The sequence below is a fragment of the Azolla caroliniana genome, unplaced genomic scaffold (assembly GCF_043228905.1).
Source record: "Azolla caroliniana isolate FFs.n. ecotype wild unplaced genomic scaffold, voAzoCaro1.0.p SCAF_10, whole genome shotgun sequence".
Classification (NCBI taxonomy): Eukaryota; Viridiplantae; Streptophyta; class Polypodiopsida; order Salviniales; family Salviniaceae; genus Azolla; species Azolla caroliniana.
Window position 1 is genome coordinate 1,534,947 of NW_028230445.1, and position 26,065 is coordinate 1,561,011.

A 26,065-nucleotide genomic window follows, 5' to 3' on the forward strand; every position below is an offset into this window, starting at 1 on the left:
TCTCTTGTTTGCCATTGATAATACAAAACGTACTCATGTACTCTAGTTGTATTCTCTTACCATGTCTCATGTGCTATTTTGGCTCCCTGAGGTAATAAATCTGTGTGTGTGTGTGTGTGTGTGTGTGTGTGTGTTTGTGTGTCACAACGTGCACTCTCAATTGCTATGTCCATTTGTAAAATTCTTGAACATTGTTGTCAATACTCAACTTCACATATACTACGTGAAAATATTACTTCCAAGGACGGTAACAAAATCTATCTATCAATCTCATATAACTCCTTGAAGTCCAAACCACCAATATCCATGTCTTCTAGGCCATTTATTTCGTGTTCATTGGGGAAAACTCGTCACCCTTGATACAAAAACAAGAGGCCACTATAATGCATTTATCAAGTCCCATCACTTATGCTCGTGTGAGTGGGGTGGTTTTTGAAGGAGTGTCTACTCTCTCCCCGTTGCACCAGTCGAGAGAGACAAGATGTTTTTGTAACACACTTATCAAGTCCCACATGCCACAATTGTGAAGGGGATTCCGAAGGAAGGACGAACCGTCACGAGATAGAGCATCATCACGACCATCACCATTGGAGTCACGATTCAAAATGGCCATGGCCATGATCATTGGAGTCATGATTCAACATGACCATGACCATGGCCAACATCAACTCTTTCGTTTGTGATCAGATGACGACATACTGGGTTAAGTGCGCGGGCGTATGGTTTGGTTGGTTGGTTGGTTGGGGGTGCATAGCTTGACCCTAAGAACACGCAACACGAGATTTGGGCGAGAGTGTCGTGGCTGGGTAGGTATATGAGGTCCGTCAAGGGTTACGGGTTGTTGGGAGGAGTGCCCGAGGACGGGCGGATGGATGAACAAACAGAGCATGTCAAGGTGATTCCCATCATCGTCGTCGTCATATGCTGGCAATGTGGATGGATTCGATCCGATGACCTCTTTCTTTTCTTTTCTACATAAGCTTTGCTACATACATAATACATAGATACATACAGAGACATACATAGATACATAGACATACATAGATACATACAGAAACATAAATAGATACATAGACATACATAGATACATACAGAGACATACATAGATACATACAGAGACATACATAGATACATACAGAGACATACATAGATACATACAGAAACATACATAGATACATACATAGACATACATAGATACATACAGAGACATACATACATACGTACGTACGTCCGACAGATACATACATTATACATAGGTATGTATATACACACATATGTACATATATACATACATAAAGAGGTAAATAAACAACATTCACTGCAGGAGAGATACAGAGGAAAGAGAGAGAGGAAATTAAAAACAAATCGTTCTGAGAACAGATTCCGAGAGCGATGGTGGGCACCCTTCTCATCTCTCTCTCTCTCTCATATAATTCATGACCGTTAAGTCTCTCTGTCTCTCTGTCTCTGTCTCTCTCTCTGTGTCTCTCTGTGTCTGTGTGTCTTTTGCTGCTTCCTGTAGAATTGCTTTCACTCTTCGTCTGTCATCTCCATCTCCATCTCCATTCTGCATTCTTCATCTTCATCTTCATCTTCATCTTCAACCTGCTTCTTCATCTCCATTCTGCATTCTGCATTCTTCATTCTTCATCTGTTGCTTGGCACCATCTTCATCTTCATCTTCATCTGCATTCTGCACAGAAGACTGATGATTACTCCCCCACCCCCCAGCTCAGCTCCTGCTTTGATTCCGCAGAACTGATTTCGCTTGCATTTTTCGTCTCTGTATACATTACTGCAATCTGTCGCGGCCTCTGATTCTTCTTTCCAGACATTGTGGCCTGGCCGGCGTGAAGATTGAGCACTAATTAGCTCAGCTTCTCCGGCTTACTCCTCTCGTCTGTTTGAGAGTATTACTGTACTTCAGCTGCAAGCTCCAGCTATGGTGGCCTTCACTGGCCTCTAATTCTGTACTCCCAACTTATACACCAGATCACATCTGCGGCTATGGCCACCTTCACCTCCTCCTCCTCCATCCTCGCAAGTTTCCTTCTCGCCGTAGCAATACTGCAGCTGTCTCCTGCTTCTGCTGCTTCTTCTTCTTCTTCTTCTTCCTCCTCCTCTTCTTTTCCGTATTCCTTAGAAGCAGAAGATTTGCCTCCACCTGATGGCGTTATCATCGCCGAATCTGACCTCCAAGCTTTAATGGCGGTCAAGAGTGCGCTCACCGATCCGCTGAACATACTGCAGAGTTGGAATTCCTCCAGCTCTGGAGGAGCCTGCGGGGGATCCTGGGTAGGGGTGAAATGCGCGAAGGGCCAAGTCATAGCTCTGCAGCTCGCAAACAAAGCTCTGGGAGGTTCTCTGTCTCCTCAGATAGGGCAGCTCTTCGCTCTCAGGAAGCTTAACCTCCATTCGAACAGTATCCAAGGTGCCATTCCTTCTTCTCTGTCCATGCTCCCTAACCTGCGTGGCCTGTATCTCAACAGGAACCAATTCTCTGGTTCCATTCCTCCTGGCCTCGCTAATTCTCCTTTCCTGCAACGTATCGACCTTAGCCATAACTCTCTCTCTGGTCTTCTCCCTGCGTTTGTCGTCTCCGCCAATTCCACCTCCATTTCTGCACAGCCTTCTTCTTCTTCTTCTTCTTCTTCTTCTGGTTCGAAGCTTTATTTCATCGATTTGAGCTACAACAACTTCTCTTCCTCTCTCTCCGCCTCTTCCTTCGCCTCCCTGCCATCTCTGCAGGAGCTCCGCATCAGCCATAGCTCTCTGCAAGGATCTGTCCCTTCTGCGCTCATGAATCCCCTTCCTTCTCTTTCCATCCTCGACCTCTCCCACAACCAGCTCAACGGCTCTCTCCCTCAGTTCTCTGTGTCCAACCTCACCTTCTTGGACCTCTCCTTCAACACTCTGTCAGGCCCCATATCTGCAGACCTCTTTGGTAACCTCACCTTCCTGAACACCTTGAACCTAAGCAACAATGGCCTCTCCTCCACGATACCTGCAGCGATCGGAAACCTAACAAACTTACAGTCACTAGATCTCTCGGTGAACAGCTTCAATGGAAGCTTACCACCTTCTCTCGCGGATCTGAAGAACCTCACGGTCTTCAACTGTTCATTCAACAATCTAACAGGTGGGGTACCTGCATTTGTACACAGATTCGACATGAGCTCTTTCGCAGGGAACGAAGGTCTGTGTGGATACGATGCATCTGTAGCCTGTGCGTTCCAATCTCCGCCGCCGAGCTCTCCATGGATCTCTAGCACTCCTTCAGATAGCAATACCACATCATCTCTGACGCCGAATCCCGACCAGTCGGGGGGGAGGAGGAGGCGATTCAGCAGGGCCACATTTCTTGTGATAGTGATAGGCAGTGTGGCGGCAGGGGTCCTGCTCATATGTCTGCTATCTGCTCTGCTCTGCATCTTCTGCAGGCAGATGGGCTCCTCCACTACTACCACTACGAAGAGAGATGACATGTCGAGCACCACGAAGACGAAGACCAATTCAGGGGCCGATTCGAGCAATGCGGACGAATACGGGGGCCAGAAGTTCAATTCCGGACGGATCTCATCGGGGGGGAAAGAGAAAGATGCCTATGGATCGGGCGGAGGAGGAGGAGGAGGAGAGGTGGGCGGTGGGAAGCTTGTCCATTTCGATGGCTCCCTGCGGTTCACGGCCGATGGGCTGCTGTGCGCCACTGCCGAGGTGCTCGGGAAGAGCACGTATGGCACCGTCTACAAGGCCACGTTCGAGGATGGGAGCGAGGTGGCCGTGAAACGGCTCCGGGAAGGGGTCGTGAAGAGCCAGCGCGACTTCGAGTTGGAGGTGAATGTGCTGGGCAAGATCCGGCACCCCAATCTCCTGTCTCTCCGTGGCTACTACTGGGGACCCAAGAATGAGAAGCTCCTCATCTTCGACTTCATGCCGGGAGGGAGCTTGTCCGCATTCCTTCATGGTAAGACCATAATTCCTTAACTCAACTATGATGATGATTATGATTATGATTATGATTATGATTATGATTATTATTATGATGACGATGATTATGATTATTACGATGATGATTAGGATTATGATTATTATGATGATGATTATGATTATGATGATGTGTTGATGCTTCGATGCACTTATCCTGCAGCACGCATCCACATCCTTGCGAATATATATAGGCATCATCACATTCTAGCATATGAAACAGTTTAGCACACTTCGATTCGTTCAAGCCTGTCGGGGAAAAAGATCTTAGTAACATAGATTTTGATTGTAGAAATTAACCCCAGGATTGCTTAGTACCCAATTTGGCTCTCCATACTCTACCCACAAGAAATCTATGGAAAGGATATATGTTTATGCCTAGAACTTGATGTTTTGTTTTCTCTCCAGCTAGTCTTAATTAAACCTTTTCAAAGCTTGGGTACTAAGCAATTCTGGCATTAACTTCACACAAGGAATTGTGTGTTATCCTAGTAAATAAATCTAGGTCTTGCTGCACCATAACTTCACAAAACAAAGGAGTACAATGGTGTAGAGAGAAATCTTGGTTGGGTGTCATGAATCTGTGTCTGTCTCCCCCTTTTCCTCTGTAATAATATGTATATAGAAGATTTGTATTCTCTTTACTGATGATTTCTTGACAGCTCGCGGACCCGAGACTCCCCTCACGTGGCACACGCGCCTCAACATTGCGGCCGGAGCCGCGCGTGGGCTCGCCCATCTCCACGCGACAGAGCACATCATCCACGGGAACCTCACCGCGGGCAACATCCTCCTGGACGCGCGCATGAACTCGAAGCTCTCCGACTTCGGCCTCTCACGGCTCATGACCTCGGCCGCGAATGCCAATGTGATCGCGACCGCCACTGCGCTTGGGTACCGCGCGCCCGAGCTCACCAAGCTACGCAAGGCCACCACCCGATCTGATGTGTACAGTTTTGGGGTTGTCTTGCTAGAGCTCCTCACGGGGAAGTCCCCCGCGGAGGCCACCTCGGGCGACCAAACGGCCGGGATGGACTTGCCCGAGTGGGTCGCGTCCATCGTGAAGGAGGAGTGGACGAATGAGATCTTCGACTTGGAGCTCATGAAGGGCTCCGCCCCTACCGAGGACGAGCTCATCAACACGCTTCAATTGGCCATGAACTGCGTTGCCCCGTCCCCAGGCAGCCGGCCCTCAATGGAGGAGATTTCCCGGCACCTCGATGAGACGCTCGGTAAGCCCGACCAACACCAGCACACGACCACGACGTCCTCCGACTCGTCGGCCGTCTAAAAATTCGCCCATCCATCTCTACCATGTGTACACATTTTTACCCCATGTATGTATGATGTGTACACCTCCTTACCATACATAGATTTAAGCAAAGCTCACTCTAATCAACATATGCTTACCTCTTAATTTAGCAAAGGGTTGATCTTAATCTTAGTTTCTGAGCTCTTAACCCAAGCTTGAGCTTCATAATCCCCCGCCCCTTCTAATTATCTGCCATCTTCTCTCATTCATAATTTCATTCGATTTTGAATCAATTTATTTGCTGAGTTTATATGCCATTCGAGCTCTACTATTATCCTACCTCCTCTGCTTGATTTGTATATTGATTGCCACCGCCTTCTCGCTCGGCATCGATTTATTTACAAACATTTATGCCTTACTTGCTTCGAATTGCTTGTTTCCGATTGAATGCGCGCTATACAAAGGAGCAAACCAAGGTGTTTTTGCTAGCACAAGAGTGATCTTTCTCGCTCTTTGAATCATGGAAAATATAGCAATGTCAAAAGCTTTTCAAGCATTTTTCTTTTTCAGTCTAGCAACATACAAAGGTGCAAATCGAGGTTGTCCATCAACTTAGTGACAGATGCCGAAGATCGACCAAAATTGAGTATTATCGAGAAACCACATTTTTAGCACATAATGCTTGTACATGTGGTTCCTCACACCTGTGATCAAGTATACAAAAACTCCAATTGTCACTAAGCTTTTCTCATAGTCTTTCTCCTCTACTTGTCCTTAGAAAAAGAAACTAATTTTTTGAACCTTAAGACACTATCTGGTGGAATCCACGCTTTATGCTCATAAATTCCTTTAAATTGTGTTGTTACAAATTAGGGGTAGGGGGGTTTCGTTGTTTACTTTTGGCCAAAACATTTGATGTTCCCAATGGCACATGAATGCAAGAGGCTTTCAAGCTTGACATCAATATCATATGCACCTCTGTCATGTTTAAATGCAATGGTCACTCATTCGGAAGCATAAGGACCAACGTCTCATATTTATGGTGCTTCTTTAATAAATACCTTGCAGGTTGTAAAGTTTTCTTTTGCTTGCCCCTTGCAATGGAACTGTTGGGTGTCTTCTTTTTGGTAACATTGAAAACAATGCCTCGCATTAATGGGTCTCTTTCTTTCTCTCTATCTCTTCTCGATCTTGAATGACAAAATAGGACGTCCCATCCTCTTCTACATTTGGCAAAACCTCGACTATCTTGTCTCTCTTCTCCCGAACTTGGAGACATCCCTTCAAAGGTTCTTCGACCTTGGTTTATTACATTGGTCCAAATTTTCACTTTGTCGCATTTAGTTTAGTGCGATTCATTACCGTTTCTCTAGTGGCTTATGCCTTCTTGCATTGAAAAGACAAACTTTTGGAACTTCAAGGTAAAAATATTTTTAGTTTGCTGGACACAAATTGGAATAGGAAAATGGAAAATATACAAAAAGTGAAAGTTTGAACCAAAATCCATTCTTTTGTTTGAAACACACAAAAAATGAATTCAACCACTTACTACTACTTTCTCTTTTTTGTTGATGACAAAAAAGGACACCATATCCATTTTGTTAAAGCAGAAATCCATGCCTCTCTCCTAGTGTTCTTAGAGGTGGCCTTGCCAAGTTGCCACTTATAACTATTTTGATCCAAACCTACTCTTAATCATTTTTTGTCATGGCCCATTCATTAAGTTCTCACAAGTACTTGAAGTTTCTGACATTGGAAATGTTAAACACTTTAGTGTCTAGGTAGGAAGACCTTGTTCTTTGATAACTTATGCGAGGAGAAAAAATTCAAGGGAAAATATAAAGAATATCTCATGATAATTTATAAGGGTAATATGGGATATCACTTTTGGCCATGATCATATTAGTAAATAAATTGTGACCTTGTCCGAAATAGCCATAAGAAAAAGTAGTTCAGTGATAATCTATCATAATAAATCAAAGCAAGGTGAAGAGATAATGAGAAACCAGAAAGAATTAAAGCAAGGGTGGGGGCAAGGACAAAGTAAAGGGATAGTGCATGGCACCTAACCTAATCATGTTGGTGTGTGATCGTTATCCCCCAAGGGATTCCCAAGGTGTTTGCGTACAAATATAGCACGCTTTTGTCTACTAGAACAAACACATTACGAAATGCTCAACTACAACTTTAACATTCACGATGTTCCTTAAATTAATTGAGGAATCAGGATGATAGCTCATCTCTAGTCATTGCAAATTTGCAAGTTTGCAACCCCTCTTTGCACAAGAAAGGATAATGGCATGGTATCAAAGTGGATGGATCATCATGGCTACACAATCTTGATGAATCTAGATTCTAGACTTCAATGTGGGTTGCATAGGGTGTTCCTATCATATCATGGGTTTTGGTAACATTGAATATTAATGTTTCAAATTCCAAAGTTGTAACCAAGCTAAAGAAATAGATAGAATTTGTTGGAAATAGAGAACTTTCCTCCTGATGTGACAAATATATATAAAAAAGGTTAGTGCGTCCGTGCGTGAGAGATAGAGACTCAAGAGTGATTTTTATTATCATATTGGGAGGTCAATTGTAACTCTTTGGAACCAAAGTGAAGCATTTTCACGTGTGTCTCGAGTTGATAAGGAACCGTTTACGTTAGAGAGTTGTAATAATGAAAAAAATAGGGTAAATAGAGATTAGACAATGAACATTCGTACATGAATCCTAGACTTGTTTTATATGTTTTAGTGTTCCTAGATTTGGGCTAGTACATTTAGTCATACAAGACGACATACACATATTTCAGTCCTTGATTATATATTTTCTAACGTCGTAAGTGTTGCCTATAAGATCTAAGAAGGCATTGATGCCATGTTGGTTACCGAAACAAAGAGGATACTTAACATCTCATTTCATGCTAAAAGACAATGTGAAGCCATTGCCTTTAGAATTTATGCATAGAATGTGTGCTTGCAAACATTCTAATCTTTGAATCCACAAGTAAAATAGCACTTTTGCTAACTGAATAAAACACGTGGTGCTGAAGGAATATATAAATTCAATATGTCCAACAATGTTCTTCATCTATGTGGTAAATGACAATGTTTATATAGCTTGCTTGGATGTCATTGAAATTCAATGGTAATAAAGCTCATCATTGGTTGCCAAGATATATTTCACATGAATCCTCGGTGATTTTATGCTTTTTTATCCAGGATCATGCAAGCTCATAGTTTCTTGTGACAACTTCTCACAACATAAGGGTAAAAAACAACCAGATTGTCTTTCTAAGGCAAAGTTGACAAGGCTTTAAGAAGGAGAAATAAATGGACAAGTTTGTGTCCACCCAATGTTGCTTTATCCATTGTAACATGAACAAAGTCAAGTTTGATAAGTATCTTGGTAAAAATAGCTTGGCAACTTCAAGTTGCTAACCACGTGCAAATTGAGACTCTAGTGATACACTAAGAATAAACTATGGCTTGTTCTAAAAATTAATTTACAATCCATTGGATACTGCGTTTGCTAATTAGGGAGTGCTCTCCAATTAGAAGCCATGATTAGTCAATAGAAAAGTCTCATTTCCTAAATACAATTGTATTGCAAAGTGAAATATTGTAATATTTGGGTTTCTTTACTTTGGTTTCAATCCAATTGTAGGAAAGACGTAAAGATGTAGGGACTGTCTTGGAGGAAGACTCAATGAAATAGGCATGCTTTGTGAAGACAGGTGCAAATTTAAAAAGACAACTAGCCATGTTTTCAATGGAAATCAATTCTATGATAGAAAATTACCAACTACAATGAGCGTTAAACGAATGAAGATTAAGCTAATATAGAAACTCGAATTAAACTCGTCATTATATTCATCAAGTGCATGCTTTGAAGATACATTATAATTTATACTTATAATATGATCTAAAATATGCACTTAATCTATATTTCCATATTATTAGGAGCCTAACTTTAACAAGGCATATCTCGGTAATGCTAAAAAATAACATGAATTTACATATATGTGAATAATAGTTACACAAAATTTCCAAGGACCTTGCTAAGCTATTTTGTAATTGTTTTGTTTCATTCAACACTTACTCATGTAATGTGTGTGCGTCAATGAGGCAAGACAATGCTTGCTCCATTCTAGTTAAATATGGTTAAATGAAATCCTCCTTATACATTGATATTTCATGAATAAAATGCAAAACTTTTATTTTAGACTTATGTGACCTTCTATGATCTATCATCAATACACTTATGAATGTGAAGATTATAAACTCGATTTCGTGGATACGTATATAGTTATACTTATCCGATTTATGATATATATCTTCTTAGATTTAGAGGAGCGATTAAAACAATCGGTGACATGGTGGCACCAAATTACAACCTAGGGAAAACGTGCGGTTCATGCGCATATCACAACTAACAAACATGGCTTCGACAACACCACCATGTCAATTGCGTGCTGTTCATCCATGTGAGTTGTGTTGAAAATGAGACTCATGATTCGAGGGCGAGTTAACACTACGGGTATAAGTTTTTGACTATTGTTGTACATTCAATGCCAACGGAGAATAAGGTAAAGGGCAGTATTGTTGTTCGAGCTTTATTGTAGCATCATTGGCGATCGTTTCTACACCTGTCGTGATTGCATGGACGAGTCAAGCCGAGTGGTGTGTGGAGATAAATTTCTAAACCGGCCGGGATTTGAGATTTGGACGGGACACAAGAGGCTTGGGATGTCCGGCCCGACCAAAACCAGCCATCAAGGAATGAATGGGGATGGCCATTGAAGAGAAGGATTTTGGGTCCTTGGGACAAGCATTTACATGTATGTCATGTTGTTTCTGAAACATGAAGGAAAAATTGTGGAGCATAGTTTTATAAATCTCTCAAATGTTCTCACTTTCTTTTGTTTAACACAGCCGCGTTTTGACTCTAGTTTTTTGAATTAGGGTTTCGTTTTCCTATTCTTCTTCTTCTTCTTCTTCTTTTCTGCGCAGGACCTAAATTTGTTTCCTCTGCACAGGATGGGCGAAACAGCCTGCTTCAGGTAATTCCTTCTTCTCCCTTTTAAGCAGCCTGCGAGAGAGTGAGAGAGATGAATGGTGGTTTTAATGAACGAGGGATGCCCATGATGTACGATGATGATACTGATAATGAATGCTCAATGATGGATGAAGTGATGCATGATAATGACTATCATTGATGATGATCATCATGATAACAAATTATAACAGTGAATGCTCAATGATGTATGATGTGTAATTGCACGATGATGATGTGGAGGATGAAGGATGATGAATGATGGATGGCAGATGATGAGAGATGGTTCATGATGCATGCATAGTGGATGATCGATGGCGGAAGGTGAATGGTGAACGGTGAGGTCCTGAATCTGACCCTTCATCCTATCTGATGATGTTAAATATATGCTCTAGAAGATGGATTGTGATTCTGTGATGTGAAAATAGGAGAGACAATAATGATTACACACAATATTTAGACATTGTATTCAGATTAAGATGATTATGGTGTATCAAGTCGATGTATTAAGATGGTGGCGATGATGATGATGTATAAATGTGATGTTTTATTAAGACGATGATGATTATGGTGCCTTCTTGTCTCAGGCTACAGTATAAGTTCACATTTGTCTGAAACCCTTCCGACTAGTGGTATTTGATCTATATGTAAGAAGGATTACCTAATTGCTTTTGTTTTATGTTGATATATCGGGTACTATACGAATATCTTGTGTGAACTAAAAAATATCCACATACTTGATTCATATCATAACTTTTGGTTTATTGTTTCAAAACATTAGATATAAAACATAAGCGTCTGCATTATTAACATTGGGCTATGTCCATTGCAGCTGCCGACAATGTGGGACAAACTTGGATTTACATTCAAGTAACCTATATAATCCAAATCAGTATTTTGAAGCTGGAAATAAAGGCACTTTGTCGTTCTTCTCAATAAACGAAAGCAAATTTCGTCAAACACAAGAGGCAAAGCTGATGCCATTTTTTGAAACTCGGGATTATTGGGGCATTCAGCGCAAGAGAACGAAGCTTTGTTGTATTTCTTGTGGTGCCTTAATTGGTCACATCTACGATGATGGGCCTCCTGTTACCAATGGTACGGGACAATATTTCATGGGTCCTAGCCAAGTAACCCCTCGGTATAAACGATATCGGATGAAGATTAAAGCATTGCAACATTATACTCAATAAAATAGTACTTATATGGCAACATTTGTAATTAGACTAACAAAAATGTTATGTTATTGTACATACATATAATCAAGTTAATACTTGAGATACACTCAAGTTTTGAGGTGAATTTTGTATAGAAAAAAATGACCAACCTCAAGCTAACACTTATTTTTCTTAAAACTATGGATATAATGAATTAGGCTGAATGTGATAATAGAAAGTTGATGTATACTGAACCCCATATATGACGTTATTGTTGAACATGTCCAGGGAATAAAGTTCCTTTTTAATTTCCTTACACATCTCTGGTGTCCATATTGCCCTTATTAAAACTTAGGTGATAAGCATAGGCTATCACTGCATTATATCTTCTTGTTTAGGCTGTCACCATTACGAAATAATATAGCTAGAAATGGACACTCCATGTCAAGAAGCATGTCTGAGTAGTAATCTAGAGGCAAATAATCATTGACATGAATGTAGAGAATATACAAAATGATATCCATGTCTTTAAAGAGTCAAATGTGGCTTATTAGACTAAAACAATATGAAAATGTAACTAGCTGAAGAAAAGAAACAGACTTCAAATAAATATAGAAACGGTGCAAGTTAGATTGATCAAGTCAGCCATCTCCATGACCTATGTGACACCTCATCTTGATTATACTACTCTTTGCTTGAGTTAGTCTCCACTGAAGCCCCTGGTGCTTTCTAAGTTTTGCTCTCATTTTTTTTGTGAAGTGTGTATCTCATTTTACTCTCAGAATAGCTCTCCATAGTGATCCATTTAGATGAGAGCATTTCACCATTGCATAAATTGTTCTAGCTTGAGTGGGTTATGGAACCTTTGATGTGTGATCCTTTGGATATGTCATATGACATGTAGAGCATCTAGGTGGATCTCTATATTTGGAAAGGACATGGAGAGCTTCAATGTTCTTATGAAACCTATGATGTATATCATTCGTAGACATCAAGCAATATCAATATCATTCCTAGACTAGGTCTTCCCCCTCATCCGATATATTTTGAGAGCGCTTGTTTATGTAAAGGCCAATTATGGTGAACAATATCAAGCATCATTGCTTCACTTCAACGGTGCTATAATTTGGTTTTGGCATTCCTTATGGTGCCCTTATTCTCCTTGTAATAGTTAGGTAGGTTGCATATTCTAAGACACTCCCATGGCATGTAGTCAGGTCATTAGTTTTGGCCATGGCTCAATGTCAAATGCTTTCTGAAAAGCTAAACATTGCTAAAAGTGGGTTGCTTACTCCTTGGCCTATTCCTTGAAGTCATCACCCAATATAGATCTATATATTGGGACCAATTGTTGAACCTAGATGAATCCAAGGTTGGATCTATATATATGTAATAATTTGACAAACTATGGAAAATCCCGAACACAATGCTCTATTAAAGTTTTTGCAAGTGCTCAATGGGCTTGTAATGTGAAAGGGATCCTTTTGGATTTCCAAGTTAGTATAAAATGCCAAGAGCTCTCATGTAAAAAGGAGCTTTTGGTTCTCCAACTTTGGGGCTACCTTTTGGTTCTTATTTCCTCTTGTTTGCATCCATTAAAGCCACTTTTCTCCATGTAGTTTTCCCATAAATGTCTATTGAGGTAAGACAATGTAGGGTTTGAAGCAAATAAAATTCTTTTATGTGTCTTAACATTAGTTTAATGTGAGACTTTGACACTTCCTAGTTGCATGGAGTCAAGCGGTAAGTGCACTTATGCATCAAAGTATAACATGGCCTCTTCTACTCTTATGCACTTATAACGTGGTAAGTTATAAGTCACGATGGCCACTTTGAAGAAACTTCTTGTATACATGGGTAAACTATTATGCCCCATAACCAATGTGGTTTTGAGTTGTTCTACTCTTTAGCTTCAAATTTGCATATCTTCTCGGCAATGGTTGGCATTCTAATGGGAAACCATAGATGTTGTTTTCATATCCACCCTTAGGTTGGTTGGCACATCTCAAGCCACAACCATGCACTCTTATGATGCTTCCCAAAAAACATCTCATAATCCTGCCTCGATTTTACCTAGACATATCCATTTCTTCTAATTTATTGACTGAGAGAATCAGGGCATATTTGTTAATACAAGTCCCTTACATTATATCCCTTTAGAACTGAATCCTTGTTTCTCTACATTCACCATCATAACACCACCATGTTGCCAGCTTCATCATATGATGCGTACAAAGATAACTACACACTTGGACACATGTGACGTTCTACTTAATCTTTTTATGAGAAAAGACAAAAAAACAACTTCAGTACACCATAATAAAGATGTACGGAAACGATTGAATAGGCATTTGCCACTTTGGTAACGCTCCCATTCAGATACAAAGAGTTCACCCAGATTTCAAATGTCTCTATCAATGAATTAAACAAATTTCTTGTACATTTTGTCAACAAATCTCGTCTCATTTTTTTGACACACTTACAAGATACTCACATGTGTTTTACAATGAGTTAAACAAATCATTCATATATGTCAATCAACCTAAGCTCATTTTCCTGATGTTGCTTAGGAGATGTTCAGATGTTTATATAATATGTGGTTTGTCTTTATCGATGCATTAAACAAATTGCGTACGCATCTTGTCAATCAACCTAAGCTCTTTTGATGATGCACTTAGGAGATACTCACATCCTGTAATTCTTCCAAAACTTTCGATAATTGATTCACCTGTCAAGCACAAAGATGTTCAGTCACTCTTGAAATAATTTGTACTTTGTTTCTTCTACGGGTGAAAACCACAATCTAATCAACATGTACATTGGACAATTTGTGATATACCTTATACGAATATGCATCCTTCATCTTAGCTTGTGCCACTGTTTGGGCATTTAAGGAAGCGGTGGCAACCAGTAGTTTTTCCGATAGTTCTAATGATTCCTTGCTCTGTTGTGCCAAAGATTCGATGAGCTTCTGTTCTCTTTCCTGAAAGATAATAAAATTTGGGCTTAACCATCCAGGACTTTTGAACCATGTCTGGCTCAAATGTATACAGACTTGTGACCTTTTGTTTTAAGGAATAAAAAAGAAACCTTGTAATTTTATGCATAAAAGATACAGCCATGTTAGGTTACCACAAAAGAAATTTCCTAACTAATCTCATCCCAAGGGAACTTCGTCACTTTCCTTTTCAAAAAGCTTTGACAGCAATAAATACCTCTAAAGCCTTCTTTTCTGCAATCAAACCTTCACATTGAGACTGTAATGCAGTTTTTTCCTGTGTGAATCATAGTCAAGAAGATTCTTGATATTTTTTATTCATGAATAATAGGAAGTTAATGCAGGACAAACTTAAACCTTATACGTGCAACATACCCTAATTACAAGCTGGAGGTTTTCTAAGGCCTTGTCTTTATCAAGTATAACAGCTTTCTCTCTACTTTCATAAAGCTGATTTGCATGTTCTATTTTGCTTTCCACAAACCTGGAAAAAAAGAACACATGAAATGAGCGCATTTTACGATTTCACGAGAAATCTTGAGCTTTGAATCAATGGCTAGTAATCCGTGAATCTGATGATTATTTGATGTTCTAGCATCTTATTCCAGATCATTAATAATGTTACCATAGTATCTTATTTATGAATGTTATGTAAGAGTCTTCAGACAGTTTTCCAATGCCTTTCTGTACAATTCCATTTTCTTTTTCACTCACATAGTAAACATTTTCATGCATTAATATAAGTACATACTTTAATAACTCGTCCTTTTCACTCAATTTCGTTAGTAATGAAGACTTTGCAATTTCGGCTTCTACGTTAGCTTTCTTTTCCCGTTTCAATTCCTCTTCAATCTGAGAGAAGATTATTTCTTCTTCAGCCAATTCGTTTTGGAGTTCATGAACCTGAAAAATCAAGTCTCTTTCACAGCTATATATAAGAAATCAGAATGAAATATACAAGAACTTTCTCAGCACCTTATCCCTTTCCTCTTCTAGTTTCCTTGTCAAATTCCGTTCCATTGTTTCCATCGCTGCAACTTTGTCTGCTATACATTTCTTCAAGGCTACTATTTCTGACTTAAGATCTCGGATGCTATCATTTTGGCTGTCCAGCATTTTATTCTTTATCTGGCATCAATATTTCCAGTCTTCATTTCTACTCAAAGGGAATAAAAGGATGCAAACATGTCACATGCACATGCATAATTCTTATAACCACGTGAAACTTGCTAATTTCTGTACATATTCATTTTGCTTCCTAAAATCCAGCTCCAATACCAGAAGAATTTTAGAAGAGTCATTATCAGTACATATTCATTCTGCTCTTATTCTGGTTTCTTTGGGTTCTTTCAGTCACTCCTGTTTTGCCTTGTTTATTTGAATGATTCTAATCTCAAATAAAATAACTGGAACACTATAATGATTTATGAACAAAAGTTCTGCCACCAATGACAAGGGATGAGACTTATGCTAATTGCAAGTAATATTAAATTAGAACATATGATGCAAATGATAATGTAAAAGGTAAAAATTTGAGTGTATGTTTGGAATACCCTAAGTGCATCTTCAGTGGCTACAACTTTCTGTACATTTTCTGACAGCATAGAAGACAAATTCTTATTTTCCTCCAAAAGTTTATTGTTTTCTGACAAATTTGAAGAAAGAATCTTATTCTGCTCCAAGAGCTGATCATTTTCATATGTTAAGGAATCAATTCTCTTCTGCATATTATCTGCTATATGATTCTCAGCTTCTTCTAATTTTTTTCGAAGCATTTCAACCTCTATTGTGAGTTGTTCTGATTTCATACTTTGCACTCTCATGTTCTCCAACTCCTTTTTCAGTTCAGCAATTTCCTGCATCACATCACATCCAAAACATCAAGAGTAAAGCCTCCACCCAGCTGCAAAAATGAAAAAAGTTTACAGGTCTAAATACTACCAGTGATAAATAAAAACACTGAGAGCATCCAAAAGATTGGAAACTCAATCTTTGCTCAAGCTCTTTCACCTTTAGTATCCTTGTGGCATTTAATTTAGTTTATTCGTGCTTATTCATTATTGTAAGAGTTATCAATCATCAATATGACAGAACCTTTGTGTAATCTGTGATCATTTGCTATGACAGATGTCGTTCATTATTTTCCTCCAAAGAGACACTCCTTCCTTGTGATGACAAATGACATTCATTGTTTTCCTTTAAAGAGACTTCCTAAATAGTTTCCCTTCATGATTGTCACATAAGGTTATTATCATAAGAACAAGGAAAAGTATGAACCAAACTAATATGTCAGGTATAGCCTTTCAAAAGATAGAACATAGAGATAAAACAAAGAATAGGTCATGGAACAACGTGGAGAAAATAAAATGAAACATAGATATGTTGCTATCTTCCTATCAATAAATGTGCTAACTGAAACAAATGATTGACAGTGAGTTTATAAGCATCAAATTCTCCCACACATTTACAAATTAATAGAAATAAATGAGAATATGTACATATATACTACCTAATTTTCAGATTCTCACCTTTATCTGCGGAGGTAATGCAAGTTCTTTGCTATCCTCAAAAGTTCTCCATGTATTTTCTGCTGAATAAAAACACAAACTCACAGAGTGAAGTTAATACAAACTGAAAAGGTTTCCATGTATTTTCTGCTAAATTCAAAGCGCACAAATAGGTCGATGTTCATATGAGCATTCGCAATGAAGTTACCAATAATTCAGTGTTTCACTCTTTCTGATTCAAGTATGCTCAAGTGAAACGTCCCAAGTAATTTTCAGGGGAGAAAAGAGCTGACGAAAATTGACATATAGACCAAGCCCAATATAAACAAGAAAAACGTGATTGGCCATTCTATGGGGTATTGTTGAGATACTTAAAAGTTTACCCCAAAACTAGTACTTAGCACATAATACAAGCAATAATAGCTCTTTCCATTTATACCAGAATCAATGACCCTGCCTTCTTGTCCAACAAGTGCATGCTGGTAGGCTAAAGTGCCTTCTCGTGAGTTGAGCCCTAGAAAAAATACTTGTGGAAGTCGGCTTACGGAAAATCTGTGTAGAATAAAGAAACTCGCCATTATTGACGAATACCATCATATTGAAGTAAACACACATTCATTAAATAAGCTGTAGTAAATTATAACAACAAGCATACAATTTTGATTCAGTAAGTTGCCTTTGGAAATCAATCCGTTCGAGATTCAATAAAGATGATAGTGTCTTAATTTCTTCTCTGCTTGTCAACTCTCTATCTTTGCATGTTTCCTGTTCCAGATAATTCACAGATTGTTAAAGATATCAAAACAATCCAGAACTTCAATTGCTAACAAAAGAGGATTTTGGCAATAATGAATTTGTATAGAATAAGAGGCATTTAGTCTCTGGTGCATATGGAAGATGCACTAATCTCAAAGAATTGGTAGTGAATACCTCTCCATTACAATTTGCATATGGAGAAATGCATTTCATCGTCTCCAGACTTCAGGACCTCTACTATTTGGTTTATTATATATTTTTTAGCTTCATAATGTTGTTCACGTTTAATTTTATTTATGAATTGTAAATACAGAACTTTATGAAATCCTTGAAACTTGTTTAGCAGAAAAATCGCATCATCTGATGATTGATATAATTAATACCAAGAAACCAAATGCCAAAAGGTGAATTCAACAATGGAAACCTTCATATTAGGAACAAAAGTTCATAAGATAATTGTCATCCAAGAGAAATTAGAGGATTTTCCAGAAGGAATCAGCAGAAAGTGATACAAGTTGACAGCTTTTGTTCAGTAATGCATTCTTATGATTTACTGAAAGCAAGGAGATCCAACTTTAGAATTATCCTAACATTCCTCTCTTCGAAGTTGAGAGAAACGGTATTAGGAAACATGAAACAAGAAGGAAAACCAAGGTTCAAGAACAAACCAGTTCAGCATTAAGATGTTGAATCTTAATATGTGAGGATTTACTCAATTTTGACAATGCCTGTCTCAACTGATTTCTTTCTGACACAATATCTCTGAGAGAAGTTTCTGCAACCTGTAATTAAGTGTCATATCATTCTCATAAATACTAGTGTCAGATCTTTCTCATGAATACTAAAATCTTGAGTATTTGTAGAGATTATTTAATAACCTGTTTTGCATGCTTCATTGCATCTAATGTTTCCTTAAGTGACAAGATTTCTGTCTTTGCTGTCACAACAACCTCAAGAAGACGTTCATGATGTAAAGCAGAACCTAAGCTTCCGTTTACTTTCATCATTTCTTCCATCTTCATTATGCCTTCTTTGTATCTCAAAATTTCTGCATCTTTTTTCTGATACAAATTATTTTTTAATATTTGGAAACATATTGAAAGAAAAATGTCTACAAAGGCAGCACTATACATAATAGGACAAGAATAGTAGAGCTTCAACACCTTCATTTCTGCTTCAAGTTCAGAAATTCTTTGGTGTTCTATTAATGATTCTACAGGTGTCTCTTTTTGTTTGCTAGATTCTTCCTCAGTTTGCAAACCAATGCAATTATTGTTTCTTTCTTTGAGTTCTGCAGAATAGACATCAGTAGATTTATCTTTCACCTGTTTTGGCATGCAAATAGATCAAATAAGCAGTTTGATTGGCTTGAAATAAACAAGAATAATGGAAAGGGAAAACTCTGAAATACTCCTGCTTTTTAATTTATTTCCCCGAATGACCCGGAGTTCCCATTGTTTCCTCAAATGTCCTTGGTCAATCCCCAAAAGAGAGAGAAAAGGAATAAACTTGACAATCTAAATAGCATATATAATTAAGAAGAGGGGGATGAATTAAGCATATAATTATTCAAATAGCGCATATAATTTATCTTTCAGAGGCTGATCAAAGGCATTTGGGGAAACAAAGAAAAACTCAAGTATTTCAGAGTTTTTCCCTCATAATTATGGCCAGTATGCATGGTGACAGTTGTACTATCTCACTCTAGTATATTTTCGATGTTTGCACGGTCTAATGCTTCAAGAACCAGTGGACTTGACAACAAGATACTGAATAGAGCATTAAGATAGCGTGCCTCAATACAAGTTGCCCCAGTGCTAGATCCTTCAAACATGTCGGTTTGTGTGTATACAGAATCCTTTGCTGATAAGTTGTTTTCTCGCACCTTGGCAGCTTCATTAGACGTATGAAAATCTGATGGATGTTTAAAGTCTTTTAAAGCCTACATGAATTCATCAAGAACTAGCATTAGAATATCTAGATCTCCTCTAGAATAAAAACTTCATTCCTACGTAGGATGTCCATAATACATGAGATATAAAATATTGTTAATTGTAATTTTATTAAATAAATTTGTCTTTTTTCTTTGCAGACACAAAACTCAAGTATTGCAATGTGGTTATTGCCGGTGGATCACCTGGATATATTGACTATTCGTGAAGGCACATTTGAGGTTTTCCTTTGTGTGGAACTTAATGGCAGAGAGGGAGGGAGAGTTTTTAGAATCACTTTAGAATACATATAATCTCATATCCTTGTGATGAATTGAATTTATAATTTATTTAGTTTCAAAAGAGAATAGCTGTATGAACTCTCACCTTGTCTGAGTCTTCCATAACTTGGACCACGTTATCTATAATGCCTTTCTCTGATTGATCCAACAATTTCTTTCTGATATTGTTTTGCTTGTTTTCTTCCACTTCTTCGCTTAAATTTTGTGCACTACAGAGACTTTCATCTTCAACAGCATCTAAAGTATTACAAGCATGTAAAGTACAAGATTCAAGGAACTTCAAGCGAGCCTCTATAGAGTTTAGACGATCCAATTTCTCAACTGATAATTTATGTGATTTCTGATTTCCTAAATCTTTCTTCTTTTTCTTCCTATAAAATCCAATCAGATCATGATCAATTTGAGTAGAAGAATTGCCAGTGACTTGTTCAAGAGATGATATCTCTTCCTCGCAAAATATCAAATCTTTGGGATGTGCATTAGTGTCATCTGGTTTTTGAAACATGATTTTGGCATGGCCAATATGTGAAGTGGAGTCCTGTTTGTGTGAATTATATTCCTTTTCATTTGGAATAGTCCAGTTTGAGTTACGTGGCACAGAACCTTTTGATGTTTTTTTGTTCAAGCTGTCTTGCACTTTGTCGGTCTTTCTTTGACGTAAATGAGATCCTTTTGATGCTTTCATAATGCACATCTCTTCCTCTTTGTTATCCATTTGTTGCCAATAAGAAGAGAGCTCCTGGTGCAATCAGTGGGGGTATATGCTATAAAGAAACATTTTGTATAATAAATGACGATAGATAAACATTTTGTATCAAAATGAAGATAAATGCAGGAATTTTTAAATGCTTGCCTTTGGTTGGGCCATATGTGTTAAACCTTCTGGCCAAGATTTTGGCATATCAGAACAGAATTGATCCTTCCCTTGCAGCAAATAATGACAATTGTCCTGTTTTCTTGGAGGACATCTGTAATTCTCATGGTATACAGGGCGTAATGGCTTATTATTATTAAGATAGCATAAGAGCTGATCCGCATGCATACTGTTGAAGGGCGTATTGCAATAAATACTAGTCGTTCTCAAACAATTAAACACATCACTTGACTGTTGAGGCTGAAGCAATCGACCATCTAACAGTTCAAGATGTGGAAGGATAGAAATTACTGTCACAACATACATGGATTCCTTGCATACTGCATTTACTTGTTGTCCTCTCGCGAGAAGTAATTCTTGCAAGTTCACACACCCCACAAGAAACCAGAGCTCAGATAGCGAGCGGATTTTATTGTCATGTATGTCCAAGTACTTGAGTGAATACCTAATCACATTTAAAAATCTTTAGTTTCTCTAATAGCATATTTTACCTATAAAAAGATGAAAAGCCTGACATTATTTATTGTTTGCCTCAACCTGAACTCGTGAAATTTTGGATATATGTTTCTTTCCTATATAATCATAAACTTTTAAGATGAAAGACTGACGTTTTTTATTGCTTGCCCTGACCTGGACTAGTGAAATTTGGTATATATGTTTCATTGGCATATAATCATAAAATTTTAAGGCAAAAAGCCCAACATTTTTTAATGCTTGCCCTGACCTGAACTAGTGAAATTTGGGATATATGTTTCTTTGGCATATAATCATAAAATTGGAAGATGAAAACTCAACATTTTATATTGCTTCACATATAATCATAAAATTTTAAGACAAAAAGCCCAACATTTTTTATTACTTGCCCTGACCTGAACTAGTGAAATTTGGGATATATGTCTCTTTGGAATATAATCATAAAATGTTATGTTTGGAAAACTGGTTCATATTAAAAAATTACCAGCAAATACCTAGACAAGCAAGTATTATCATTGGTTGAGACACATTTTCTCTACCAATATAGAAAAGCACTTTCATCGGTAAAATATATCTCTGTTAGGTCTGATTGGCTATTATGATCTTTTAGAGACATAAATGTATCTTTCTTTCTCTACATAAAAATACAGTTTTCATGAGACTTGTAAACATAAAACCAAGTTCTTTAAAAAATTCTAGCAAAATCCTGAAATACCGATTCACGTACCCAGGTCCATCTTGAATAGCCAAGCCTCTGAGTTTCTCTATGTGGTTGTGAGCTAGCACTAACCTCACAAGCGAAGTGAGACCTCCAAAGCCCTGAATTTCTTCAATAAAATTGCTTGACAAGTCCAAAACCTTAAGATTTGAGAGATGAGAAATCCCTTCTACTTTTCTGATGCGATTTGATGATAAATTGAGATTTTCCAAGTGATGCAATCCATCTAATCCTTCTATAACTGAAATTTGGTTACCATGAAGAGAAAGAGACCTCAAGTTTGTGAATCTTTGAAGACCAATAACAGCTGAGATAGATTCAAGACCTGCACCATATGCATGGACTTCCTTCGTTTCCATGTCTACTGCATCTAGATTCATAGGAAAACCACGACATTTGTGTTGCCATTAATGCTAGATATATGGATAGATGCATTCATGCATGTATGCATGCATATGTATGAGTGCATGTACATATGTATGCATTTATGTTCCCTCATCGAGAGAGATGAAATACAGATTCCACTGCATCTATAAAGAAAATATTCAAAACGTTCATGCCTTCAGGGTTATGCCTAGGAATTACATAATGCAGATGGTCATCGGAAATATACTTCAAATCAAGAAAGATGAATTACAGATTCATTGTATATGTAGAAAAATCATCAAGAATTAGATAAATCCTTTAGGAAGATGTAGATGTGGATAATCAGTATGATCAAAGTATTCATATATACATATGTATATGTATGTGTGCGCGCGCACATACAGCCAGATAGAATTACCTGTTGTTGCAGGTTCATCCGAAGCTAATTGGAATGGGCGGACCTGAAACTTCGTGAGAGGAGGGTGGACGTCTTCAGCTTTCATGGCTCCTTTCTTTGACGGTGTCGTCATGTCTGTCTGTCTGTCTGTGAGTGAGAGAAGTCGTTACACAGCACAGTGTAGCCAACCTCGGCTTTTCTTGAGTTATGTATGTGTATGTATTTCAAAAATGAGAAGGAAAGAGAGGATTTAGGAAATTACGATTGACCAGAAACAAATACCCCTCCTAACTTCTCTGTGTATTCTTTCAACTTTTACAAATTCCTCCAAAAATACCCCTCCCTATTGCTATACATATAGACTTATAGTATGTACATATACATAGTGGTGAACCTACTAGCCCATTCATTGTGGTGAAGCTACTAGCCCATTCATTGTGTTCTTCTTCTTCTACATGCATTTGGCCTCCACTCACTCTCTCGTTTATTTGCACCACTTTTACTAGGTCCTGAAGTGACACATAGGAGGCTCTCAAGAACGCTCGATATATTCTTCGGGTAGTTACCCTCACCTATGCCATGTTGGATGCCTATGATCGCCATCTATATCGTTATACGTTTTCTATTACCTAACTCACATTCTCTCTTATGTGGGATGGGGCGTTTATAGCTCGTGTGAAGTAGACTCTATGTCCCCCTCTCCCACTTCACACCCACCCGAGACATGCTAGATCTAATCCCTTTGTTTGCCACCCACACCCCGATAACATTCCCATTCAACTCATTCTCTTTATTATTTAATGTGAGATGGGGTATTCAATCATAAGCAATGACACTTGTACATTGTGTTTTTTCCATGAATTTTTTTGTCAGTTTGAGTATCCTACCTTGATACCATGCTTCAATTTCCACTGCCATCGAGTTTGCTTTCCACATATTGTTGAAATGGTCCAATCCCTATACATTTCCCCCATTGGCATTATGTGCTCCCTTAATTACAACATTCATTCAAAAGAATTGGCATCCTTGTCATATTCTATTGGACATGATGAAATTACTTTATTGTGGACAATCAATCATCATCTTCTAATCAAGGTCATTTACAATTAAGCAAATAGAGGACACTTATAAATTATGACTATCCCATTCAACATGCAACGGTCGAACCACTCTCTTGTGGATGGGCACCGGTTTTGCCACGACTTCTTATTATCGCCCGACCGTTACAAAAGCTTTTTCTTCGGTTGAATATATAAGGACGGAAGTCAATTTTGGATGGCTGATTCGATTTGTCCATCGATGGTCAGTGAGTATGATGGTTCCAATGATGATTCTGATCCTATTGTAATGTACTTTGGAAATTACATAACTTATTCTTATCGCTTGCAATATAAAAAATTATGAGAAAAGGTGGGTGGGTACGCACATGTCTCCCCATTAATGTAATAACCATTTGGAATTCCCGATCTGGTTCTACAAAAATCTGTATAAAAATTACTCTATTTACTTGAGGTACTTATTTTATTGCATCTTGAACTTTTAAGGATTCCCTGTATAATCATTGTGATAAATAGATAGTCTCTATCGCATAGAAATAAAATTAGTCATGATGTTGCAAATGAAAATGTCCTTGGCTATAGAATCCCACATTTATACCAAAATGCGTTCTACCATTGATCGCCTAATGCACTCACTTGGCATAGTTTCTTCAAGTTGGATTCATGTACCCATGCTCTTTGCTTAATGTATTGGTGCTCTAAAGATGACAATATGTCACTATCATCATCACAATTGTCTCTTTGACGTGGTGAAAATATGTTTGCCTCATTTTCAAAAAGGCCATGCATGCATTTCATGGCAAATAACCTAAGATTGAGTTAACATGAACGATTGTTTACACAAAGCATATGGATAGTTTATGTTTTAAGAATACATTCATGCAACCATTTTGAGCAATCTAACATGGATACAATTTGCATGGCACATATTGAGCAAGCAAGCTCAACCAAAGCCGGATCGGCATCGGAAACAACCGGCCGGACGGAGAGCCAGATTTGAGTGCGAACCGGAAGCCTAGTAGTAGCCTAGACTACTAGGTAATCATTGTCTCGTAGTTAGTGTCAGTTGCTCGTATGAGCATTGAAGTACATAGTACTTCTATGAGTCCTTTTGAGGACTTGTATAAATAGTGTTGTTTAGCATGTTGTATGTACAGAGTTTTCAAAGTGATATTTTGAATTGAATTTTATGTTCTACTCTCTCTCTCTCTCTCTCTCTCTCTCTCTCTCTCTCTCTCTCTCTCTCTCTCCCCCACGCGTATTCTCTACGTTAAGTTCTCCATTAAACCTTTTCTCATTTTCTGTTGCTATCTTGCAGAGCCGGTTTGTTTAACGCTTCCGCACACTAACTTTTACAACACATTTTTGTCGGTTCTCACAATTTCACATTGTATTGAATAGAAGTTTGAAGAAAGCAAATCACATTTTACCTCTATGTCAAAAAACCTCACAAATGATATTTCCATCCATAAGGAAGATAGGACACATGGAATAGAAAATACACAGCTTCAAATTTTCAATCATGACATCCCACATGTTAAATATAATATTTTTATTTCCTTAAGGCACCACCATGATAACATGCTTCTCCATGTTGGAACTCAAGCTTATTTACTTTACTTTTATGTTTAGATAAATGGGCAATTTCCTTGAGTTTTTTTATCTAGAATATACAAGTTTTACTACATATACATTGAACCATGTGTGTGTTTGGTATGGAAGAAGGATGTATACACTCGAGCAAAAAGGTTAATATATCTCTCGAAATGTACCTACGAGAATGTTGTTCGAAGAAAGCTTAACTTGAGAGGGAATGTACTTGAGTTTCTATTTGGCTCCAATAATAAGAAGAAGAAAGACAAGTTTCACTACAAACAAATGTCTACCATTTGCAAGAACGGTACACTCTCTCCATTGGCCATAAAGCGCAACTCTCCCACATTGGCACCGAAGATATTCACTCTCTCATGGTAAAAAACCATAATGGATGAAACACTTCACACGGTCTAGAAATGGAAGAAAACTACTTCGCAATGTTCGAGAAGAAGTTGGGAATGCGCCAACTTGAGAAACTAGATGGCAAGTCACACAGAGAAAGAATTCAACAATTTAATCAACATTTAGAAAATGATGTGAGTACTGCGACTCGTGAGGTAGGAACAAGATGAGTTTGATTTGTCACCTATTTCTTTCTTATAAAGATAATCAATAAAACATGGGAATCCTAGTACTTAAACTT

General features: G+C 38.1%; 3 protein-coding genes across 5 annotated transcripts; 2 read left to right on the forward strand and 1 right to left on the reverse strand.

The window, feature by feature from the left end:
• Window positions 1–1,916: 1,916 nt before the first annotated feature.
• On the forward strand, window positions 1,917–5,650 carry LOC147858622 (uncharacterized). The gene is made up of 2 exons (XM_087325380.1): window positions 1,917–3,964; window positions 4,647–5,650. The coding sequence occupies exons 1-2, from the start codon at window positions 2,008–2,010 to the stop codon at window positions 5,273–5,275; spliced, it is 2,586 nt and encodes an 861-aa protein (XP_087181506.1). The 5' UTR covers window positions 1,917–2,007; the 3' UTR covers window positions 5,276–5,650.
• Window positions 5,651–10,186: 4,536 nt separating this feature from the next.
• LOC147858623 (methionine-S-oxide reductase) lies at window positions 10,187–11,573 on the forward strand. 3 transcript variants are annotated; one of them, XM_087325381.1, is made up of 3 exons: window positions 10,193–10,295; window positions 10,539–10,626; window positions 11,121–11,573. In XM_087325381.1, the coding sequence occupies exons 2-3, from the start codon at window positions 10,571–10,573 to the stop codon at window positions 11,479–11,481; spliced, it is 417 nt and encodes a 138-aa protein (XP_087181507.1). In that variant the 5' UTR covers window positions 10,193–10,295; window positions 10,539–10,570; the 3' UTR covers window positions 11,482–11,573. The 3 variants fall into 3 exon arrangements, with proteins under 3 accessions (XP_087181509.1, XP_087181507.1, XP_087181508.1); XM_087325382.1 differs by having other exon boundaries at window positions 10,561–10,626; XM_087325383.1 differs by lacking the exon at window positions 10,539–10,626 and having other exon boundaries at window positions 10,187–10,295.
• Window positions 11,574–13,841: 2,268 nt separating this feature from the next.
• On the reverse strand, window positions 13,842–22,923 carry LOC147858624 (uncharacterized). Its single transcript, XM_087326067.1, has 18 exons — window positions 22,790–22,923; window positions 22,015–22,375; window positions 20,793–21,258; window positions 20,025–20,678; window positions 19,502–19,648; window positions 18,870–19,031; window positions 18,585–18,767; window positions 18,375–18,488; window positions 17,606–17,715; window positions 17,390–17,502; window positions 16,972–17,033; window positions 15,997–16,299; window positions 15,419–15,571; window positions 15,195–15,346; window positions 14,819–14,927; window positions 14,661–14,720; window positions 14,285–14,428; window positions 13,842–14,173 (listed from the first exon to the last, which is right to left on the reverse strand). The coding sequence occupies exons 1-18, from the start codon at window positions 22,899–22,901 to the stop codon at window positions 14,120–14,122; spliced, it is 3,459 nt and encodes a 1,152-aa protein (XP_087182193.1). The 5' UTR covers window positions 22,902–22,923; the 3' UTR covers window positions 13,842–14,119.
• Window positions 22,924–26,065: the final 3,142 nt, after the last annotated feature.

Coding starts and splice junctions, on each gene's coding strand:
- LOC147858624 (XM_087326067.1), bottom strand. CDS start 22,901: ATGACGACACCGTCAAAGAAAGGAGCCATGAAAGCTGAAGACGTCCAC. Junction 19,649..20,024: donor TTATGGAAGACTCAGACAAG/GTGAGAGTTCAT, acceptor GAATTCATGTAG/GCTTTAAAAGACTTTAAACA. Junction 18,489..18,584: donor CAATGAAGCATGCAAAACAG/GTTATTAAATAA, acceptor ACTTAATTACAG/GTTGCAGAAACTTCTCTCAG.
- LOC147858623 (XM_087325381.1), top strand. CDS start 10,571: ATGGTTCATGATGCATGCATAGTGGATGATCGATGGCGGAAGGTGAAT. Junction 10,627..11,120: donor CGGAAGGTGAATGGTGAACG/GTGAGGTCCTGA, acceptor TGTCCATTGCAG/CTGCCGACAATGTGGGACAA.
- LOC147858622 (XM_087325380.1), top strand. CDS start 2,008: ATGGCCACCTTCACCTCCTCCTCCTCCATCCTCGCAAGTTTCCTTCTC. Junction 3,965..4,646: donor CTTGTCCGCATTCCTTCATG/GTAAGACCATAA, acceptor ATTTCTTGACAG/CTCGCGGACCCGAGACTCCC.